Genomic DNA, 18,029 nt, shown 5'->3' on the forward strand with positions numbered 1-18,029 from the left:
TCGCGACTGCTCTGATTGGCGACTTTGTGTAAATTAGACATGTTGAAATACTGACATAGAACAATACCGAGACACACACATACCGACACTGACCTTTAAGTCACTTCTAATGGCGACACTTCTATTCATGTTATTAAGGGGCAATGCGATGACCCGCCGGCTGTACAATGTTCAAGCCTTCCTAAAAAACATTATACAGCCAACGCCTCCTTGCATTGCCCCCTTAATAGCATGAATAGAAGTGTCGCCCTTAGAAGTGATGTAAAGGTCAGTGTCGGTATGTGTGTGTCTCTGAATTGTTCCATGTCAGTATATCAACATATCTAATTTACTCAAAGTCGCCAATCAGAGCAGTCATGATAAAGACATCGGTCAAACTCCTGTCGGAATTTACAGGTTCGTTCTAATGACTACCACCAAAGTTTCAGACATGCCAGCATAATCCATGTCATCACGGACAACATTTAGCGGCTAGTTAGAACTATATCTGTTATTCCTCTGTTATTGTCCCTTGGTGTCTTTAACATAAGGTTCAATTAATGTAATTATATAATTGAGACCAGATTAATTCAGTCAAAAACAAAGTGGAAAATACCTTACCATTTGTGAAAATATGGATAGGGACTGTTAAAGTGCATACATAATTTATACACCTACCTGTCAAAATTATCTACAGTACACTATGGTGGGAACTTATCAAAGTGGTATAAAGAACAACTGGAGTAAAAATTGGAATTGTTGATGAATTACATAGTTGTAGTTATGGAAATCTTTACTTATTCTGATTCTGCTCCACATTTCCTATGTGCTTTCAGGTTGAATTAACGTTGTTTATTTATCAATTGCTGTCACAGAAATGTGGACAACAGAAGCAGAAATATGCTAAACATATAAAATGAAACAGCAAACTGCTACAACACAAGATGCAACAAACAGTATTAATAGTCTAATAAAGAGCTGATAGTGTTTCAGAAATGGGGATCACATAATGACATTTTATTTTATAATGCTGTTATTGCCCACAGATGAATAAATCTGAACAGAAGCAGCTGTACGTATTTGTCTGGAGATTCCTTGAGTGGAGAACAATTCTTATCTTACATTTATTTGTATTTATTTTCAACACATCTTTGCAAACCTTCATCCTGACAGGTAACCAACATTAAGCGTGTTAGTTCCAAAGTGATTTTCTTTATCTGACTTACAAAGTAAAACTTACCGCACAAGAGACTCATAAGCAGAAGACTCCTCAGCATTACAGCAGCGTGTGAGATATAGATCTCCAGATCTCATAGACAATTAAGGAGAGGAGCCGTAATACACTCTGGCATGCCACGGTCAAGCAGTTAAACTGGACAGGTTACTACATTTGGTATTTTTCCCACACACTGGTGGTAGAGACACAACACTGGGGATGAAAAGCAGACAAAGCTACATCCAAATTCCAATGCAGAGTGAAGTCACCATTATGTTGTATATATATATATAACGTGTGCTTAGCTAGGAGTGGTGTGGTGCATGGCAGGAGAGGGAGTGGTACTGTGGTTGAAAAATGATAGCTAAAGCCATGTAAAGAAAACAATGAACTCAGAAAATCAGTGGGAGAATAACATGTTGTTATTGCAGGATGATCTTTGTTATATCTATATTACATTTTTGTGTTATTGACTATTTCTGTGACATGTGTGTGCATACCCATGTTAAATACGCCTGGAAGCCCCCACTTCATATCAGGGGCGCACATAGACTTTGTGTTTAGGGGGAGGGCGATTTTGCATAATCACGCCCCTCCTTTACTCTGATTGGCTGGCCCGCGTTAAACCCCGCCTTCCGCTTGTGATTGGCCCCGTCCCCATCCTGTTTTGCTTGGCGGCTGGGACAACTCTGATTGGCTGGCCCGCATTTAGCCCCAGCTTCCGCTCGTGATTAGCCCCGCCTCCTCCCGTTTTGATCGGCGGCTGGGACCTAGCTTTCTGCTGGTAGGGGGGCGAATGCCCCGATCGTCCCCCCTGGATCCACCACTGCTTCATACTGAAAGAGTAGGCCGACTCCCAATGCACCTTTTAGCATACAGTTATAGTATTTTGATAGTGGCTTATGGGTATAGTCAGTGGTGGAAGTGTGGGGGTGTATACGGTGGTATGCCATACCCCCACGTCTCCTTCTGCCTTCATTGTCAAACTATTAAATCTCATTCACTTACATCCCCATTACATTTTTCATACTGCCACTTCTAAATGACCACTTCAACCACTGGTAGAGTGATATCCCACTTAAGCTACAATTAATGGCAAAGGTTTTACCCAGCCACCACGTCTTACGCTCCTTTGCATGCACACAACACACAACACTCCCAGGCAGTTGTATCATCTCCACTCCTGTGACTTGTAAGGAAGGACGGCTCATCCACACAGCACAACGCAGCCAAGTTTCATAGAAAAAAAACCGTCCTGGACAAACTCAGTGAGAAAACAATATTTATTGAATTTGGGCTGTTTGTAAAACTATACAAATTTACAGCATAGTGCAAATAGGTCTCATTAGTGCATCAGATTCAAGTAGAGCTACAGTGTATACAAGGTTGTCGGTTACAGGTTAGTGGAGGCTTAGTCACAGTTGTGCTGTAGGTACGGCAGGCACACAGGTTGGTATTATCGGGGTGTATGTGAATGGTGGGAATAGTGTAAGCATATAGAATTGTACTAGGCAGTCTGCTATAGCTCTCCTTCCCACATAATGTCTGGAAAGTTATAATCAGTGAAAATGCAGTTGACAATCATGGTTACATGTAACAGACAACGTGTACACAATTATCCAGTACAGTCACATTGTTAGACAGCTTTCAGGTACATTCACAGAGCATGTATCATTGTCAGATACATTCACAGAGCATGTATCATTGTCAGATACATTCACAGAGCATGTATCATTGTCAGGTACAGTCACAATATTATCTGGCTGTCAGACATAGTTACGTTGTGTCTGTTTGACAGTCGGACACCATCAAAATGTATGGGCAGCCAGTCAGTTTGTGCAGTTACAGTATGGCTGTAAGAATAATAAATGCTTTATAATATGGGAATAGAGAATTTATTTTTAATAAGCTATGTATCCGTTTCTAAGCACAGTTGCTGATGCTGTAGTCATTGAGCCTTTACAGATACAGTCAGAAACAGTCACAGTGTAAATAAGAAATTGTTATACAAACTTGCACACAAAGAAGGGGATTACACATTAACTCTTTTACCCCTAGCAAAATAGTAATCTTATCTTGACCTGATGGGGATGATTTTCGGAAGGCGTATGTTAATGCACCAGTCCCATAAATCAGGACATATTGAATATATTAAGACCTCAAGCACTCAGCCCTTCAATGCACACTGGTAAATGCAATGCTTGTGCAGAAACATCAGACAAGCAGAAATATCTATATTTTTTATATAACACTACACCTCAAATCTTTACATATTATGTTTAAAATATAATCAGATTGTAGATTATACAGCCATGTTTACAAATAATGCTGAAAAAATATTTCATTTTCTTCCATTAATGGTATTTTCATTGACTATTTAAATATCTAAGAGCAGGGATATCTTTGCTAATAGAATTAAATTTAGTGGTGGGACTAGTGCATTAGCAGCCTTATGATGAAATGGGGAATTATAAGATAATACACCCCAAATGTCAGGAACATAGAGTGCAAAAGACATATATATACCAGCAGCAGCTTCATGGATATCATGGTAATGGTGAAATAAATAAACAAAATTGCCATTGTAAAGAAAATACAGATCATGACCAACTGTATCTAAAATAGCATAAAACAGGAAGTGACCTGTTCACTATAGGTTACAGTCAAGCTAGTGGTTCTAGTGCTGTGGGCTGATCTACTGATTTGTCAATATCATTCAAGTAAATGCTATCTGACTTGTCGGTATCATTCAGGTAAATGCTATCTGACTTGTCGGTATCCTTCAGGTAAATGTCATCTGATTTGTCAGTATCATTCAGATAAATGTTATTTGATTTGTCAGTATCATTCAGGTAAATGTTATTTGACTTGTCGGAATCATTCAGGTAAATGTCATCTGACTTGTCGGTATCATTCAGGTAAATGTAATCTGATTTGTCAGTATCAGTCAGGTAAATGCTGCTGATTTGTCAGTATCATTCAGGTAAATGCTGCTGATTTGTCAGTATCAGTCAGGTAAATGCTGCTGATTTGTTAGTATCAGTCAGGTAAATGCTGCTGATTTGTCAGTATCAGTCAGGTAAATGCTGCTGATTTGTCAGTATCATTCAGGTAAATGTCATCTGATTTGTCAGTATCATTTAGGTAAATGTCATCTGATTGTCACTATCATCCAGGTAGATGTCATCTGATTTGTCAGTATCCTTCAGGTAAAAGCTATCTGTGCTATTTGTGATAGTATTTCAAAGGTCAACAAATCAAACTTGAAAATGAATACTTTTATTACAGCAAAATAATGTTTTGTCATTGGACATTTTTTGAAATTTGAAAAGGAAGCTGCAGAATCATTCTTAGCAGGCTGGTGTCAGGTGTTATAACACTGTATAATATCTGACAGCAGCAAACTGCTTGGTCCAAACTCTAAAACCAGTTATGCTCCGAGTATAGGTGTTTATAGCAGACTCTCTTCTTCTTTTAGAAATATTAAACTGAGCATATTGAAAAACAATCTTATTTTGCTGTAAATAAAGCTGAAATTATTTTTTCAATATTCCAATACTAGTGCTTTAGGCCTGGATATATACTGCACTTGTTCATAGTTAGGCTGAGCTACAGTGAGCCTATGGCTGAAAAACTAATATGTTTAATTGATGTCTCTGGTGAAATCCACATGTAACGCAGGAACGCACATTCACCACGAGAAAATGTTCAGTATTTTTTATAGTTAGCAATTGTTCCTTTGTTCGATGTGAACATCTCCATATAGATCAAACAACATGACATCTATTTGTGTTCAGTAAGTTGCTGAATACAGTAAGTTGTTGAATCAGAGAAAGGGAAAAACACACATATCTTTTTAAAGAAAATCTGGGCCTACTTTTTGATGTCATAACTGGGAAACTAGAACCTCAACTGGATATTTTATCAAAATTGCTGACATACAAGAGAATATAAACCAGAGACTTCAAGCACAAATTTCAGAGCATAATGAACTAAAGGAGAAATTCTAAAAATGACTTGTTGAATAATTATAGTTATTTTCTGTCAGAAGCAGGAGCAGCTTCAATGACATCTTGTTTCTATGGTGCTAAACTTGTCTGGTATCTACTGTATAAATAGGTAGACACAGACAAAATGGCTGCCACCCTGCTCTAGAGTTTGGAGATTTTGACAGTGAGCTGAAACAGATGAGTCTTTGACAAGTTTGGAATTATTTTCTTAGCTGTTATTTCCCTTAATACCATTACGATTTGCTGTGATGAGAATAATGGTAAAATATGTAATATTGGATACAGTATGGTGGAATCCAAGGCATACATTCTATGTGTATAAAATAATTACATGACGCAATTTATTATTTCTTCCATTCCTGTTGTTAATCCCATAAAGATTAGCAGCTGAATTCAAAATGTCCATATAAGAAACGTAAACAAGCCCTGTCAGATGGGTTTCCTTTGGTCATAGAAGAGCCAGTAGTGGAAAGGAACCTGAGCCGGAAGTAGTAAGGCAGGGAAGCAGCAATCGAACCCTAACATTTATAAAGGGTGCCCTGGTGTTGAAGGGGTTAACAAATAGAATGCCAACGAGTTACAATCAAATTCAGAAATATAGGAAAATCTGTTAATACTGCAGTAAGTGAAAGTTCTCATATATATTCATAATCTTCTAAAAAGCTAAACACAAGTGCTAAGATCCTGGATGTGTGTCCGTATATATATTTTTATAATAGTTTTGGATATATATATATATCTACACATGTATATCTATATCTATCTATATATCTATCTCTCTTAAAAATAAAAAAAAACTGAATAACTTCAGAAACTACAACAACAACAAAAATTACCAGTGTTTCCCAGAATCCTTAGCGGTTCACGGCAGTTACATTCAGTGGTAACCCCTTCCCTTCCACCCCTGGGCAGAAGAAAGGAATAACGGGGTCTCACGGGATCAGGTTAATATCACATAATAAGCCACAATTTATGGCATTAATTCTTTTAGGGTCGGAAGAAATGATCAATCATGTGCAAAGCATAGGTGACTCTGAAGAGTTTAGGCATTGTTGTGCTGTGTATAGACTGTGGTGTCTCAATTTACGGTTTATTCCTGAATCCCGTTCTTTTCATACATTCAAACCTGGACGTGTTTCACAAACACCCAGAATCCACCTCTCCCCCTGCTGAAAATGAACCTTCTGCAATATATAGGAGTACTTAGTATAAGTAAAAACTACTCAGATCAGCAGAATTTAAAGCACTGGCACTAAAAATAATTACTGGCGTCCGGCTGAGACAGGCCATTCAAGTGTCCAGGGGATCCATCAGCGAGCCCCAATCTAAGTCGGCTTGAGCAGCATGTTTGGCACAAGAAACCATCTTATTATTGTGTATTTAGAGCATGAAATTGGTATACTACAGAACATAAATGATTTTCCTGTCAGGCGGTCCCTGAAACCTAGTCTGAAAAAATAGATTGGAACTGTGAAAGTTTGATGAGCTCTCATCCCTGCAGCCTTAACAGGTTAAAGGAAACAGGATATTACCTCCATTAACATGACAGATTAGGCTCATGTAGTGCATAAAAATTCTGCTATACAGTGCATCAGGTCCATTTTCATTCTTTAAATATGCAGTGTTGCTGTAAAAAGGCACTCTGTTTTACATAGATATTATTATTTATAGGTCACTCATTGCCCTCCTCTGGAGGACGCAGGCTAACGGCACTATCACCAGGAAGTATCCCGCTGGAGAGGTACGACACCACACTTTCATCTGCACCAAAAAGGGATGAGGATCCTGCTAGGTTCACCATCTCTTCTGTCAGGAAAGGGACTGCGTTCTCAAGATGGGGCTCTTTTCCTAGGAAGAAAACATTGCATCATTATTGTCTTTATAAGATACTGTTCCATACATACCAGCAAACCACCATTTTAACCTGTTGCTTCTAATGCAACACATTTAAAATTATATACATGTCCACATTAACCCCAGTAGGCTTTTATGGTACTCACAGTTGTAAATATCTATAGATGCCTGCCATAACTTATTCATTGTATTACAAAAAGCTGCTCCATCATTCTCAGTTTGTTAATTCTTCTTGAAGAAGATACCTATCTAAGGACATCTCCCCTCTAGGAAAAAGCTTACTAAGGATGCACCCTAACCAAATTATTATTAGCGCTTGAATCCCCAAACAAAATGGAGTTCTTGTGGCACCTGCATGACTAGAGCTGCGCAACCTAATTCAAAAGGCGTCAGCAGGAGAAGTGTCACCTGATTGGACAGACACTGTGAGCTTTCAAAAAGGCTCCACCCTCACTAACAATGATCCCTTTTGCTGGCAGGAAAGAGTAGGGTTATTAGTAGTCCAGAAAAACACATTTTGATGTCATATGTAAATATTAGCTGTTGCACTTTGGCTTTATGATTTTTTTGCAATTTGTCCTAGTTACTGGTGGGTGGTGTTCTACACAGTTTTGCTTGCGGCCTAATACACTTTGACCTTATACATACAGCTACATAGACACATAAATAGCCTACAACCGAACATGAAATATTGTTGCATGATACAGCCAGAATGTAAAGAATAAAAATAATCAAAATATAATAATAATAATAATAATAATAATAATAGTAATGGGAACACTTAAAAACAAATTCTGAGGGAAAAATGTGAGAAATTTCACGACCAAATGCAGAATGAGGTGAAGATTCTTGGAGAACAGTTTTAAAAATGCCGCCAGACTCTACTATAAGCCATTTTGAGAGTGTCAATACTGAGCATGTTTGTACTGTATAAACGTGAAAAAGAATATGGAACGGACGCTGCTTCCTCACCTGAAGTAAAATACCATATAAACCATTGGAGCTTGCTCATTATCAGTGTAATGTACCCTATAGCACCTGCCAGATATTGTCTAAAGTTGGCCACACGAGCTGATCCTACCATTCAAATGAAGAGTAACATGACAGGACCGCTCCACTGTATAGGTTGGTCACACACATAGGTGCCTAAATCAGATTAGATCTGGCCTTCCATCTCTTGGGTTGAGCGACTGGATCACTTCCAACTTTATTGCAGACTAATATTTGTAGTATTGGTAGTTGTAGTAGAGCAGCCTAATATTTAAAGTCTAAATGACTTTACCTGAACAGGGAGCGTTAAACTGTGGATTCAACCCTTTTGGTGGCATGTCAGTTACATTCTTCTCCATATCCACTGAGAGTTGTTGCATCTAAAATAGAGAATACAGTTTAAAAGACATACAACGCACAAGGTTCTAACCTAGCCCAAAACAGACAACTGACAAACCCTTACAGGGCACCTGTTTACACCTTGTGGATGTCTTGTAGACCAACACTGTAATGCAGCCTACCAGTTCCTCAGTGATTTAATAAGATGTGTTCTCCTGAATATCACTGAGTCAGCCCACACTATGGACTAGATTTACTAAGCTGCGGGTTTGAAAAAGTGGGGATGTTGCCTATAGCAACCAATCAGATTCTAGCTGTCATTTTGTAAAAAGCACTAAATAAATGAAAGCTAGAATCTGATTGGTTGCTATAGGCAACATCCCCACTTTTTCAAATCTGCAGCTTAGTAAATCTAGCCCTATGTGTATGTGACTGGTTCACGTAAAGAATAGACATTGCATTACATAGTCAGAGTAATAAACCAAAACTAAATGTGAAAAAAATGTTGCAACGCAGCAACAAACTGATTGACAATGCAATAAATAGAGCGTGTTGTACTCAAAGCGAAAGAACGTGTTTAAAGGAGTAAAACTAGGACAAAAGGACTCTGTATATTACCTGACAGGTGTTTATATTTAAGTGCCTTGCGTGTAAGTAACAAAGAAAGCCTTGGCATGTTCCAAACATGGAGACAATCGATCTCTTTATAATAATTAAACATTTGGAACTCAAGTCTGTGATATCTTATCACAGATCAAACAGAAAATATAGCGAAGAACAATGGAACAATATTACAGTGGACAGGAAGGTACATCATCATACAGATGTTAAATACAACCCTGTCCTCATTCACACAACTGCAGAAGTGGACAGGTCACTGCCTCTCACAAGATTAGCATACTCATCATCTGAAATACTCTGTGCTGCTGGAAGACGAGGAGGAGAAGACTGAATACAAAAAGGTGCTCTGATCAGGCCTGAGCTCACCACCACCCAGTCGTAATAAATCCTACACAAATGATATCAAGCATGCTGTGCCCACGTAAAACACATGTACAGTTCTGGTGCCAGGCAGTTCACTAACTTCTCTGGCACCATTGCTGTAGTGCAGGGACACTCCTTTATAATGCATTTCACTGTATACACTGCCGAAATACAGGGAGCCTGTATTTCGTAAACACTGTTGCAATTAGCGTGCAGATCACACGATAAAACGGCCATTTGGTCAGATATTGCAAGAGTGTGTACGCCCCCACGATCATATTACCAAAGCACATTGTCCATTTGATTTGCTTTTATAAACTTTTTTTTTTCAACCGTATAAGACAAAATACAAGATTACACACTATTGTACACTATTAATAAAGCAAGCCCAGACTTGTCTATATACAGGACTTATTTATCTTGCATTATAAATGTTAGGGTGAATAATGGGGCTCTTGGGGACATTCCGGTGGGATAAGTTAACTGAAGGGAGAAAAATGCTTTAGGGGGGAGTCCCAATTGTCCCTTGAAGCTAGGGACACTCCAGTATATTCCACCCTTCACCTTCGGACCCACAGTATTTCCACTATTGCTGTTAGCCTAATATAATTTGATTATTTAACATGACTAGCAGTGAATCCTCCTATTTTGTAACACATAAATTCTATATTATATGTGACGTTATTTTATTTAGGAAACGTGTTCTCACCGGTGAAAGATTCGTGTCCATAGTGGGAAGACTCCACTCACTTACACAAAGACCAGCACTGAAAACCTGCAAAGAGTACGATCAATGATACCGTAATACCATCAACAAGGGCACGCAAGGTATATTTATAACATGCACATATAAACAGATACAAATGAACAGTGTGTAAATCCTGACCCAGAAGACCCCACAAGGCATGGTCTCCAGTAAATAGCCAGTGAAGTAGGTACACAAGGTAGGAGGAGATTTATTTAACATGAAATGGGGCTTTCTAAGCTGATATTTTAGTGAAAATAGATGTATTCCATGGCAAGGTCTGGTAATACTCACATCAAGAACAGCAGCAGAATCCAGGTTATAATGCTGACTCCTCAACAGCAGTTGCAGTCCCTCCAGACTGACGTCGGTACTGTCCAGAGAGTCTGACAGTTCTTGCCTATCAAAAAGAATGCATACAACATATATATATATATATATAAATACAAAAATGGAGCGCCAAACATAGTGTGATAACATCAAATAGCAATAAAGTGACCATATATTCCAAATTGGTCTCGTACCAAAAACAAAAGATAAAATCGCTTATCTGGACAATAGTATCCCTTGGAACTCCAAAAGTTTCTTCACGGGTACTTGGACCTTCTGCGTCCTATCCAATACTAGAACTCAATAGGAAATAGCAAATAATAGTGTAGTGTGTTCATAACAAAAAAATGAATATCCTTCTATAAAATAAAAATCTTTTATAGAAGGATATTTATTTTTTTGTTATGAACACACTACACTATTATTTGCTATTTCCTATTGAGTTCTAGTATTGGATAGGACGCAGAAGGTCCAAGTACCCGGGAAGAAACTTTTGGAGTTCCATGGGATACTATTGTCCGGATAAGCGATTTTATCTTTTGTTTTTGGTACGAGACCAATTTGGAATATATGGTCACTTTATTGCTATTTGATGTTATCACACTATGTTTGGCGCTCCTTTTTTGTATTTATCTAGGTGCCACATCTGCAATTGATGTATAAAGTGAAGCAGCCTAATGTATGTGATTTTTTTAACATAAGCACAATATATCCACGTGACTGTGTTATTGCACTGAGCGCCGTTGTCTTTTATCACTGTTTATATATATATATATATATATATATATATATATATATATATATATATATATGTGCGTGTATATATATATATATATATATATATATATGTGCACATACCCATCTATATATATATATATATATATATATATATATATATATATATGCGCATCTATAAAGTTGAGAGTGTGCAGAAGCACAAGAATTGTACTCATACTTATATTTGCCACTGCTGCTAATAATATGACAGATGCACGTCTAGGTATTATAAGTCTAGACAAAACATTTTCTTTTCTTTTTTAAAGACGCCAAAGGTGTTTGCTATCCCTCGAGCAACATCCAGGAGTTTAGAGAATGAGACGGTACTTTTTTTGACGTCTGTACCTGCCATGTTATACATGCATCCCTTCCCCGTGACAAACCACTCACACACTTCATCTCTTACTCCGGTAATTTAACCAGGACATTTTGGGGGTGATGGGTCTCATTATGTGCACCACTGTTCTCAGACAGAGGGAGTTGAGGAATTTTAAATACTTTACTAAAATTGTTCAGAATCCTATGTAACATTCATTTATTTTGGAGAAGCGTTTGTACATGGAGGTTTGACAAGTAAGTCATATTTATTAATAGGGATTGGTATGTACATTGTTTGCCTTATTCAGTTGAATCATGCCCTCCAAAAACATACTGGTAGGTTAATTGTCTGCTATCAAATAAACCCTAGTCTCTCTCTGTCTGTATGTGTTAGGGAACTTAGACTGTAAGCTCCAATGGGGCAGGGACTGATGTGAATGAGTTCTCTGTACAGCGCTGCGGAATTAGTGGCGCTATATAAATAAATGATGATGATGATGTTGTACATTGATAATTAAAATTTCCTTATTTCTATTTGACACCTCCAATGATTCCTTTTCACTCTTGCATAGATGCTAGTGATATGTGGTCACTAGCAGCCCCGGTGTGTTTTAGCCCAGGGAGACCAGTGATTACATGATTTGCTCCTAGCACTGGATGCCATATGAGAGATGATATCCGCAGACGGAACTCAGCTTCTGGTGTATGTTAGTGATCAGTTCCATGGGGCCTATATAGACAGGACATCAGTGTCACTTAGGTTATTTTCTACTCTCCTGCTCAACTCTTTAATCGTTAGATCATTGCTGGATTAATGTAATACTGATGCCGCCTTGTTGTAGGCACAACCACAGCACCCACTGACCTCTCCAGGGGATTCCTCCTTCCTCGTGCCTCCAATTGTTGAGATGCTGAGGACTGGGCTGGGCTACAACTCTCTTTTCCTTCCAATATAGACTGAACCATTGCAACTGGCAACACGGGGGGGTCGGCGCACGCACTGCACGCACTCAGAGAGACATCTGGTTCTGTGGATCCCTTTACTCCAGGACTGATGGGCTCTTTTTTAATCAGCAGCAGGCACTTACCCCTAAATACGCACAAGGAACAGACATATAATCAGGCATATGGGGGGGGGGGGATTTGGGACAGCAAAATTAATTAAAATACAGGGTTCTCTTACCTCTCTGTCTGTATGTATTACCCAGTATTGTGTTATCAATGTTTGTTCCCAATTGTAAAGCGCTACGGAATTTGCTGGCGCTATATAAAAAAAATGTTGTTGATGATGATATAGGGTTTTGATCCTTAGAAGGATTATGGAAAATCATTCCAAGAGTTCCTGATAATACTGTATAAAGGACAGGAGGACAAATTATTATAGCTATAATCAGGGCTGTGCAACAGGGCCAGCCACCCAGAGTGCAAATATGAAGGTGGGGGCAGGGAATGAATATTTTATATTATTTTGGATACAATTGAGTGCTTGGGGTCATCACATCTCCTTCTTGCCCCATGTGCTAACAGTTTTAGTTACTGGTCTGGTAACATTGTAAAGGAGAGGGGTAAGAACGATAAGCTAAAGGAGGAGTCCTTTAGAACACAGAGAACATTGGGGTTCCAGAAGTCATTTCCTCCTTTTTCTCTGTTGAAAGGGTTCATTTGTTATTCTCCATACAGTAACTTGGTAAAATGTTTGTGTTTCACAATAACTGGATCATGGTAACTGTACACCATTTGTATTCTATAAGAGCTTAAAATGCATAGTGTTGATTACCCTTCAAATGCATTCCCCTCTTTGTTTAAAACATCCCCACATATACAACCATAAAATAAAGACACGGACACCGACTTAAGTTTGGAATAAAAAAGGTCCTTTTATTACATTAATATTTTTAAATTATTTGTTTATTTTTATTTTATTTTATTTATCTTTATTTTATTTTATCTATCAATACTATCAAAATGCTATAAACAATTTGGACCTTTTTCTTTATAGAGGTGGCGAAGAGCAAGGGCAGCCAGCTAAAACCAACATGAACCAATACGGTGGAAGATCGCCTCCTTTCCACCAACCCAGGTTAACGCCTTAACTATTGGCCGGTACTATACACTATAAATTAACTCAATACCCTCTGACTCAAACTGGTCAAGCCCTTTCTAGGCAAAAACCTGATACTCCTTACAAGAGTACCAACGAGTCTAATAACATTGAGGGAACCAAGGCTATATTGCCAACACATTAAGTACCGTATGTTTAACAACCTTATGACTGCCATGCTCTCCTGCCATTCAAAAAACCTCGCTCCTCGTGACGAGGGAACATAATCAATAACCTGGAACCGGGGCGGGTGGGTGGGTCTCCGGATCCAGGAAACAGGAAGCTCTCTCCTTCTCACACTGCTTGATATTCTTTCCACGACACTCCCACTTCCTTCCTAATTGGCTGATTACACTACAGCCTTAAAACCCCCCAGTGGTGAGTAACATTATCAGCTTCACACCACATGATTTTAAACTCCTTCGGCTAATGGCCTCACTCATAATTCTCTATGCATATACTTATCAGGAATGTACAGTATACGGCCACACATTGCTCCAAATACTCCCATCCCTTTGTTACCTTTCCCCATCAGCGTTAGGTTGTGCGGTCACTGAGCTGGCGGGCAGAGCCTCTGTTACATCCGATATGATAGGCCCAGCATTGATAGCAGGGCTGCTTATAGCGGACGTTGGATCTGTAGATGGCTGCATAGAAAACGTTGTATGAGACACCCAAAAACAGACATAAGGGTGATACTTATATATTAACAAAAGTAGAACTTAGGCTACAGCATAACTGTCCACAAACTGACCAACCAGAGAAGGGGGCTGAGCCAACTATGTCATATATACTCATTCTGTATCAAGCAATGGCTAAGCTAATTTTGTCAAAATGACTACCTTTATCATAAGCCAAATCCCACCTATAACAGGTTTATTTAGTAACCCCAGGGGTTTTAATAAAATTACATTTAATGGGTCTGAGTCATGAAGGAAAGTAAGGCAAAAAAAGGAGTAAATGTTCTCTGGGACAAACTATGTTAAAATGCAAGGGGTACAAACTAGTTTATTATTTTGCATGTTAGGAAAATACTGGCTGTTTTTTTCATCTAGAACACAAATAATTGATAGCTTTATTTTTACACTAAAATTTAAATATGATATAGAACATGCTCAACCCCAACTGTAAATCCCCACATTTTAAATTTACCTCCCCCTCCAATACAACATGGTTTTGACCAGGTGCAAAGTTACTCCTTTTTATGCTTTGCACTCCTTAATGGCTCAGTCCCCCAGTATTTGTTAGATGCGATTAGCACTTCATTTGATTTTTTGTGGGAGGTGAAAGTAACGCTTTTACATTTTCTGTTTTTTTTTATTTGGAGTAATGAGCTTCCCGGGTGATTTGTCGTTCTCTGGTGGTGGGGTGGTGACTTTCTTACAGTAGTGATATATGCCCTTCAAATGCATTTTATTTGAGTGCATAATGTAATGTGATAAAGACATTTAATAAAATGTTGAGTAAAATACAGATAAATGGCAAAGCCACAAACATACATGCAAGTGTACATCACAATTTAAAATATATTTTTATTTGGTGACATGGCCTATATATTAGAATGTTTTGTATGTCTTGTTTTTCCTCTAGTGTTTTATAAAAACAAATAGTCATAAGCTATAAAAGGCTCCAGAGAATAGTCCAGTTAAAGATACATCCACAGCTTTTAAATTGCCTTCGGTCCTATTCCAGCCCTCAGTTCTTATTCTCTACAAAGACTCATTCATCACTACATATTTATGTTTAGAAATATCAGTGGCTGCCGCCATTTTGCATGTTTTGCTGAGGTAAAAAGAAACAATGTCCAATAGAACAGAAAGCTGCTTGCTAGCCACTGACACACCTTTCAAACATAATTTCCACACAAAGAAAATCAATAAAATAACAATAAGCAACGGGTCAGTAAAGTGGCCCTTTAAGATGACTGTACTGCAAACCATCATTAGACAAGAGACCCCCCTCCTTCCACCAGCCTCAAACGGGGGTGATCATTTCTACACTCTATACAAAGAGTGCTTTTGTTTCTGTAGTAGTACAGATTATGACAGAGGGGCTGCCAAGTGTTTGCAATTATTGTTCCTAATGGCCTACAATTAGGTATGTAATTACAGAAGAGAACACTACCTACTATTAACTAGAGATGCTTAGGCTCGGTTCCCCGAGAACCGAAAACACCCGAACTTAGCAGACATCGGAATTGAAAATGAGGCAAAAACGTCATTGTTACGTTGTCGGATCTCTTTGGATTCTATAAGTACCGCCCTCCACAGCGATCCAGCACCATTTCACAGAGGGACACAGAAGTGTTACACAGTTCTTGGCAGTCTCTAGTGCAGTTGGGCAGCGTCATAGGTAGAATAGAAAGAGGAGGGGTAGCCATGTCCTTCAAAGTCTCTAGTGACATTCAGGAGAGCTCCATTGCTCCATTGCTAATTGTCATTGCTGAAATAGAAATAATAGTGCTGGCAGGCTTGGTCTTCTAAATCGTCAGTCACATTGTACTGTGTTACATAGGTAACATACAAAGAGGAGAGCGCCATTGCTAATTGTCATTGCTGAAACAGAAATAATAGGTCTGGCAGGTTTGGTCTTCTAAATCTGCAGTCACATTGTACTGTGTTATATAGGTAACATACAAAGAGGAGAGCTCCATTGCTTCATTGCTAATTGTCATTGCTGAAATACAAATAATAGGACTGGCAGGTTTGATCTTCTAAATCTGCAGTCACATTGTACTGTGTTATATAGGTAAAACACAAAGAGGAGAGCTCCATTGCTAATTGTCATTGCTAAAATAGAAATAATAGGGCTGGCAGTGTTGTTCTTAATCTGCAGTCACATTGTACTGTGTTATCAAAATGGATTCACAGCAGTACACACAAGACCAGGAGCACCAAGCAGTTGCTGGCACCAGTCATGATGATAGTAATCCCTCTACGTCATCTGCTAAAGCCTATATTAAAGTGCATAGTGTTTTTAAGACAGGAAAACAAAAATGTAAAAAACACCTTTTACCTTGGTCAAGAAAAAAAGAACTGTAATCCAGGCAATGTTATCTGCAGAAAAAAAATTGCCAACATGCCATTCTACACACACAGTGGCAAGGAAAGAATGAGGCCTTTGCCTTTCTCTATGAGTGCTAGTTCTGCAACTGTCACGGAGGCATCTTCTTGTAAGGTCAGTCATGACCAAGCAAGATCTTGTCATTCGGACTTCAAAAGTGGTGTCCAAATACTTTTATGTGTAAAAGCCGAGCTGGAAGAAAACAGTAAGTGTAGCCGGTGGTACACAAATTGAGGATGCCACTTTGGAATTGCAACAAGATGAAGGGGATATTTGTGTAGCTGATGAGGGCGCTAATGAGGATGTTGATGAGGATGATGTTGTTTGTGTAAGTCCTGCCCCAATGGAAGCAGTTCTTGCACGTGATAAGAAGAAGGCCATTGTCATGCATGGGCATAAGACCAAAAAATACACCTCTTATGTGTGGAATTACTTTTACCCAAATCCTGACAACAGTTGTCTAGCCATTTGTAAAGCCACAGTCAGTAGGGGTAGGGACCTTAACCATCTAGGAACCTCATCCATGTTACGCCATTTGAAGCGAGTTGTTGGGAAAATTGGAAACTTATGCTAAAAAAATAACAACAAGCAGTCCATCATCGGTTAGGTCCCTTCTCTCAGCTAGATCCCGACACCTGCAACCTACACCCACAAAACAGTCATAAAAATCCTCAGTAGCAATCGTAGTTAGTCCGGCATCCAGGTTGGTAAGGCTAGAGGACTCCTCCACCTTCCTGGATTCCTCAGAAGAATTGTTGAGCATTAGTCCCACTGTTGCTGCTGCTGGGGGTGAATCTTCATCCCAGAAGCAGACCAAGAAGAAGAGTACTAGTAGTTTACAACAATTGACTGTTAAACAATCCTTTGCAAGAGGAAGGAAGTGTGAAAGCTGTAACCCAGTCGCAATGCGGATCACAGACACCATGGCGACTATGCTAGTATTAGATCTGCGTCCAATATCCATTATTAATGCAGCTGGCTTTAGACAATTACTTTAGGTTTTGTGTCCCCGTTACCAAATTCCATCCAGACACCATTTTACTAGAAAAACTATTCCTCGCCTCTTCCAGAAGGTTCGTAAAAATGTAATTATTGGGCTACAAAATGCAATTCTACCCACTGTGCACTTAACCAGAGATATGTGGAACAAACGGAACTGGGCAAACTAAAGATTATATGACAGACAGCCCACTGGGTTAGTGATTTGCCTTCAACAGTAGGAACAGCAGCATTATGTACCCAAGTACGTCACATTTTTCAGAGGCAGGCCACTCTGTGTATCATCGGCTTCACTAAGAGGCATACAGCTGACAATCTGTTACG

The 18,029-nt window shown here is 38.9% G+C and overlaps 1 protein-coding gene across 1 annotated transcript in view; it reads right to left on the reverse strand.

Annotated features, from left to right (window-relative positions):
• Positions 1 to 2,460: 2,460 nt before the first annotated feature.
• The window catches only part of LOC142104358 (heat shock factor protein 4-like), a 59,308-nt gene continuing 43,739 nt past the window's right edge, over positions 2,461 to 18,029 (reverse strand). The window contains exons 8-13 of the mRNA XM_075188981.1: positions 14,166 to 14,290; positions 12,408 to 12,632; positions 10,412 to 10,517; positions 10,082 to 10,147; positions 8,342 to 8,429; positions 2,461 to 7,053 (exon numbers count right to left, since the gene is read on the reverse strand). Coding sequence (XP_075045082.1) covers positions 6,878 to 7,053; positions 8,342 to 8,429; positions 10,082 to 10,147; positions 10,412 to 10,517; positions 12,408 to 12,632; positions 14,166 to 14,290 — 786 coding nt within the window. The 3' untranslated portion in view covers positions 2,461 to 6,877. The remainder of the gene's footprint in view (positions 7,054 to 8,341; positions 8,430 to 10,081; positions 10,148 to 10,411; positions 10,518 to 12,407; positions 12,633 to 14,165; positions 14,291 to 18,029) is intronic.

Source organism: Mixophyes fleayi, chromosome 10 (genome assembly GCF_038048845.1).
Source record: "Mixophyes fleayi isolate aMixFle1 chromosome 10, aMixFle1.hap1, whole genome shotgun sequence".
Classification (NCBI taxonomy): domain Eukaryota; kingdom Metazoa; phylum Chordata; class Amphibia; order Anura; family Limnodynastidae; genus Mixophyes; species Mixophyes fleayi.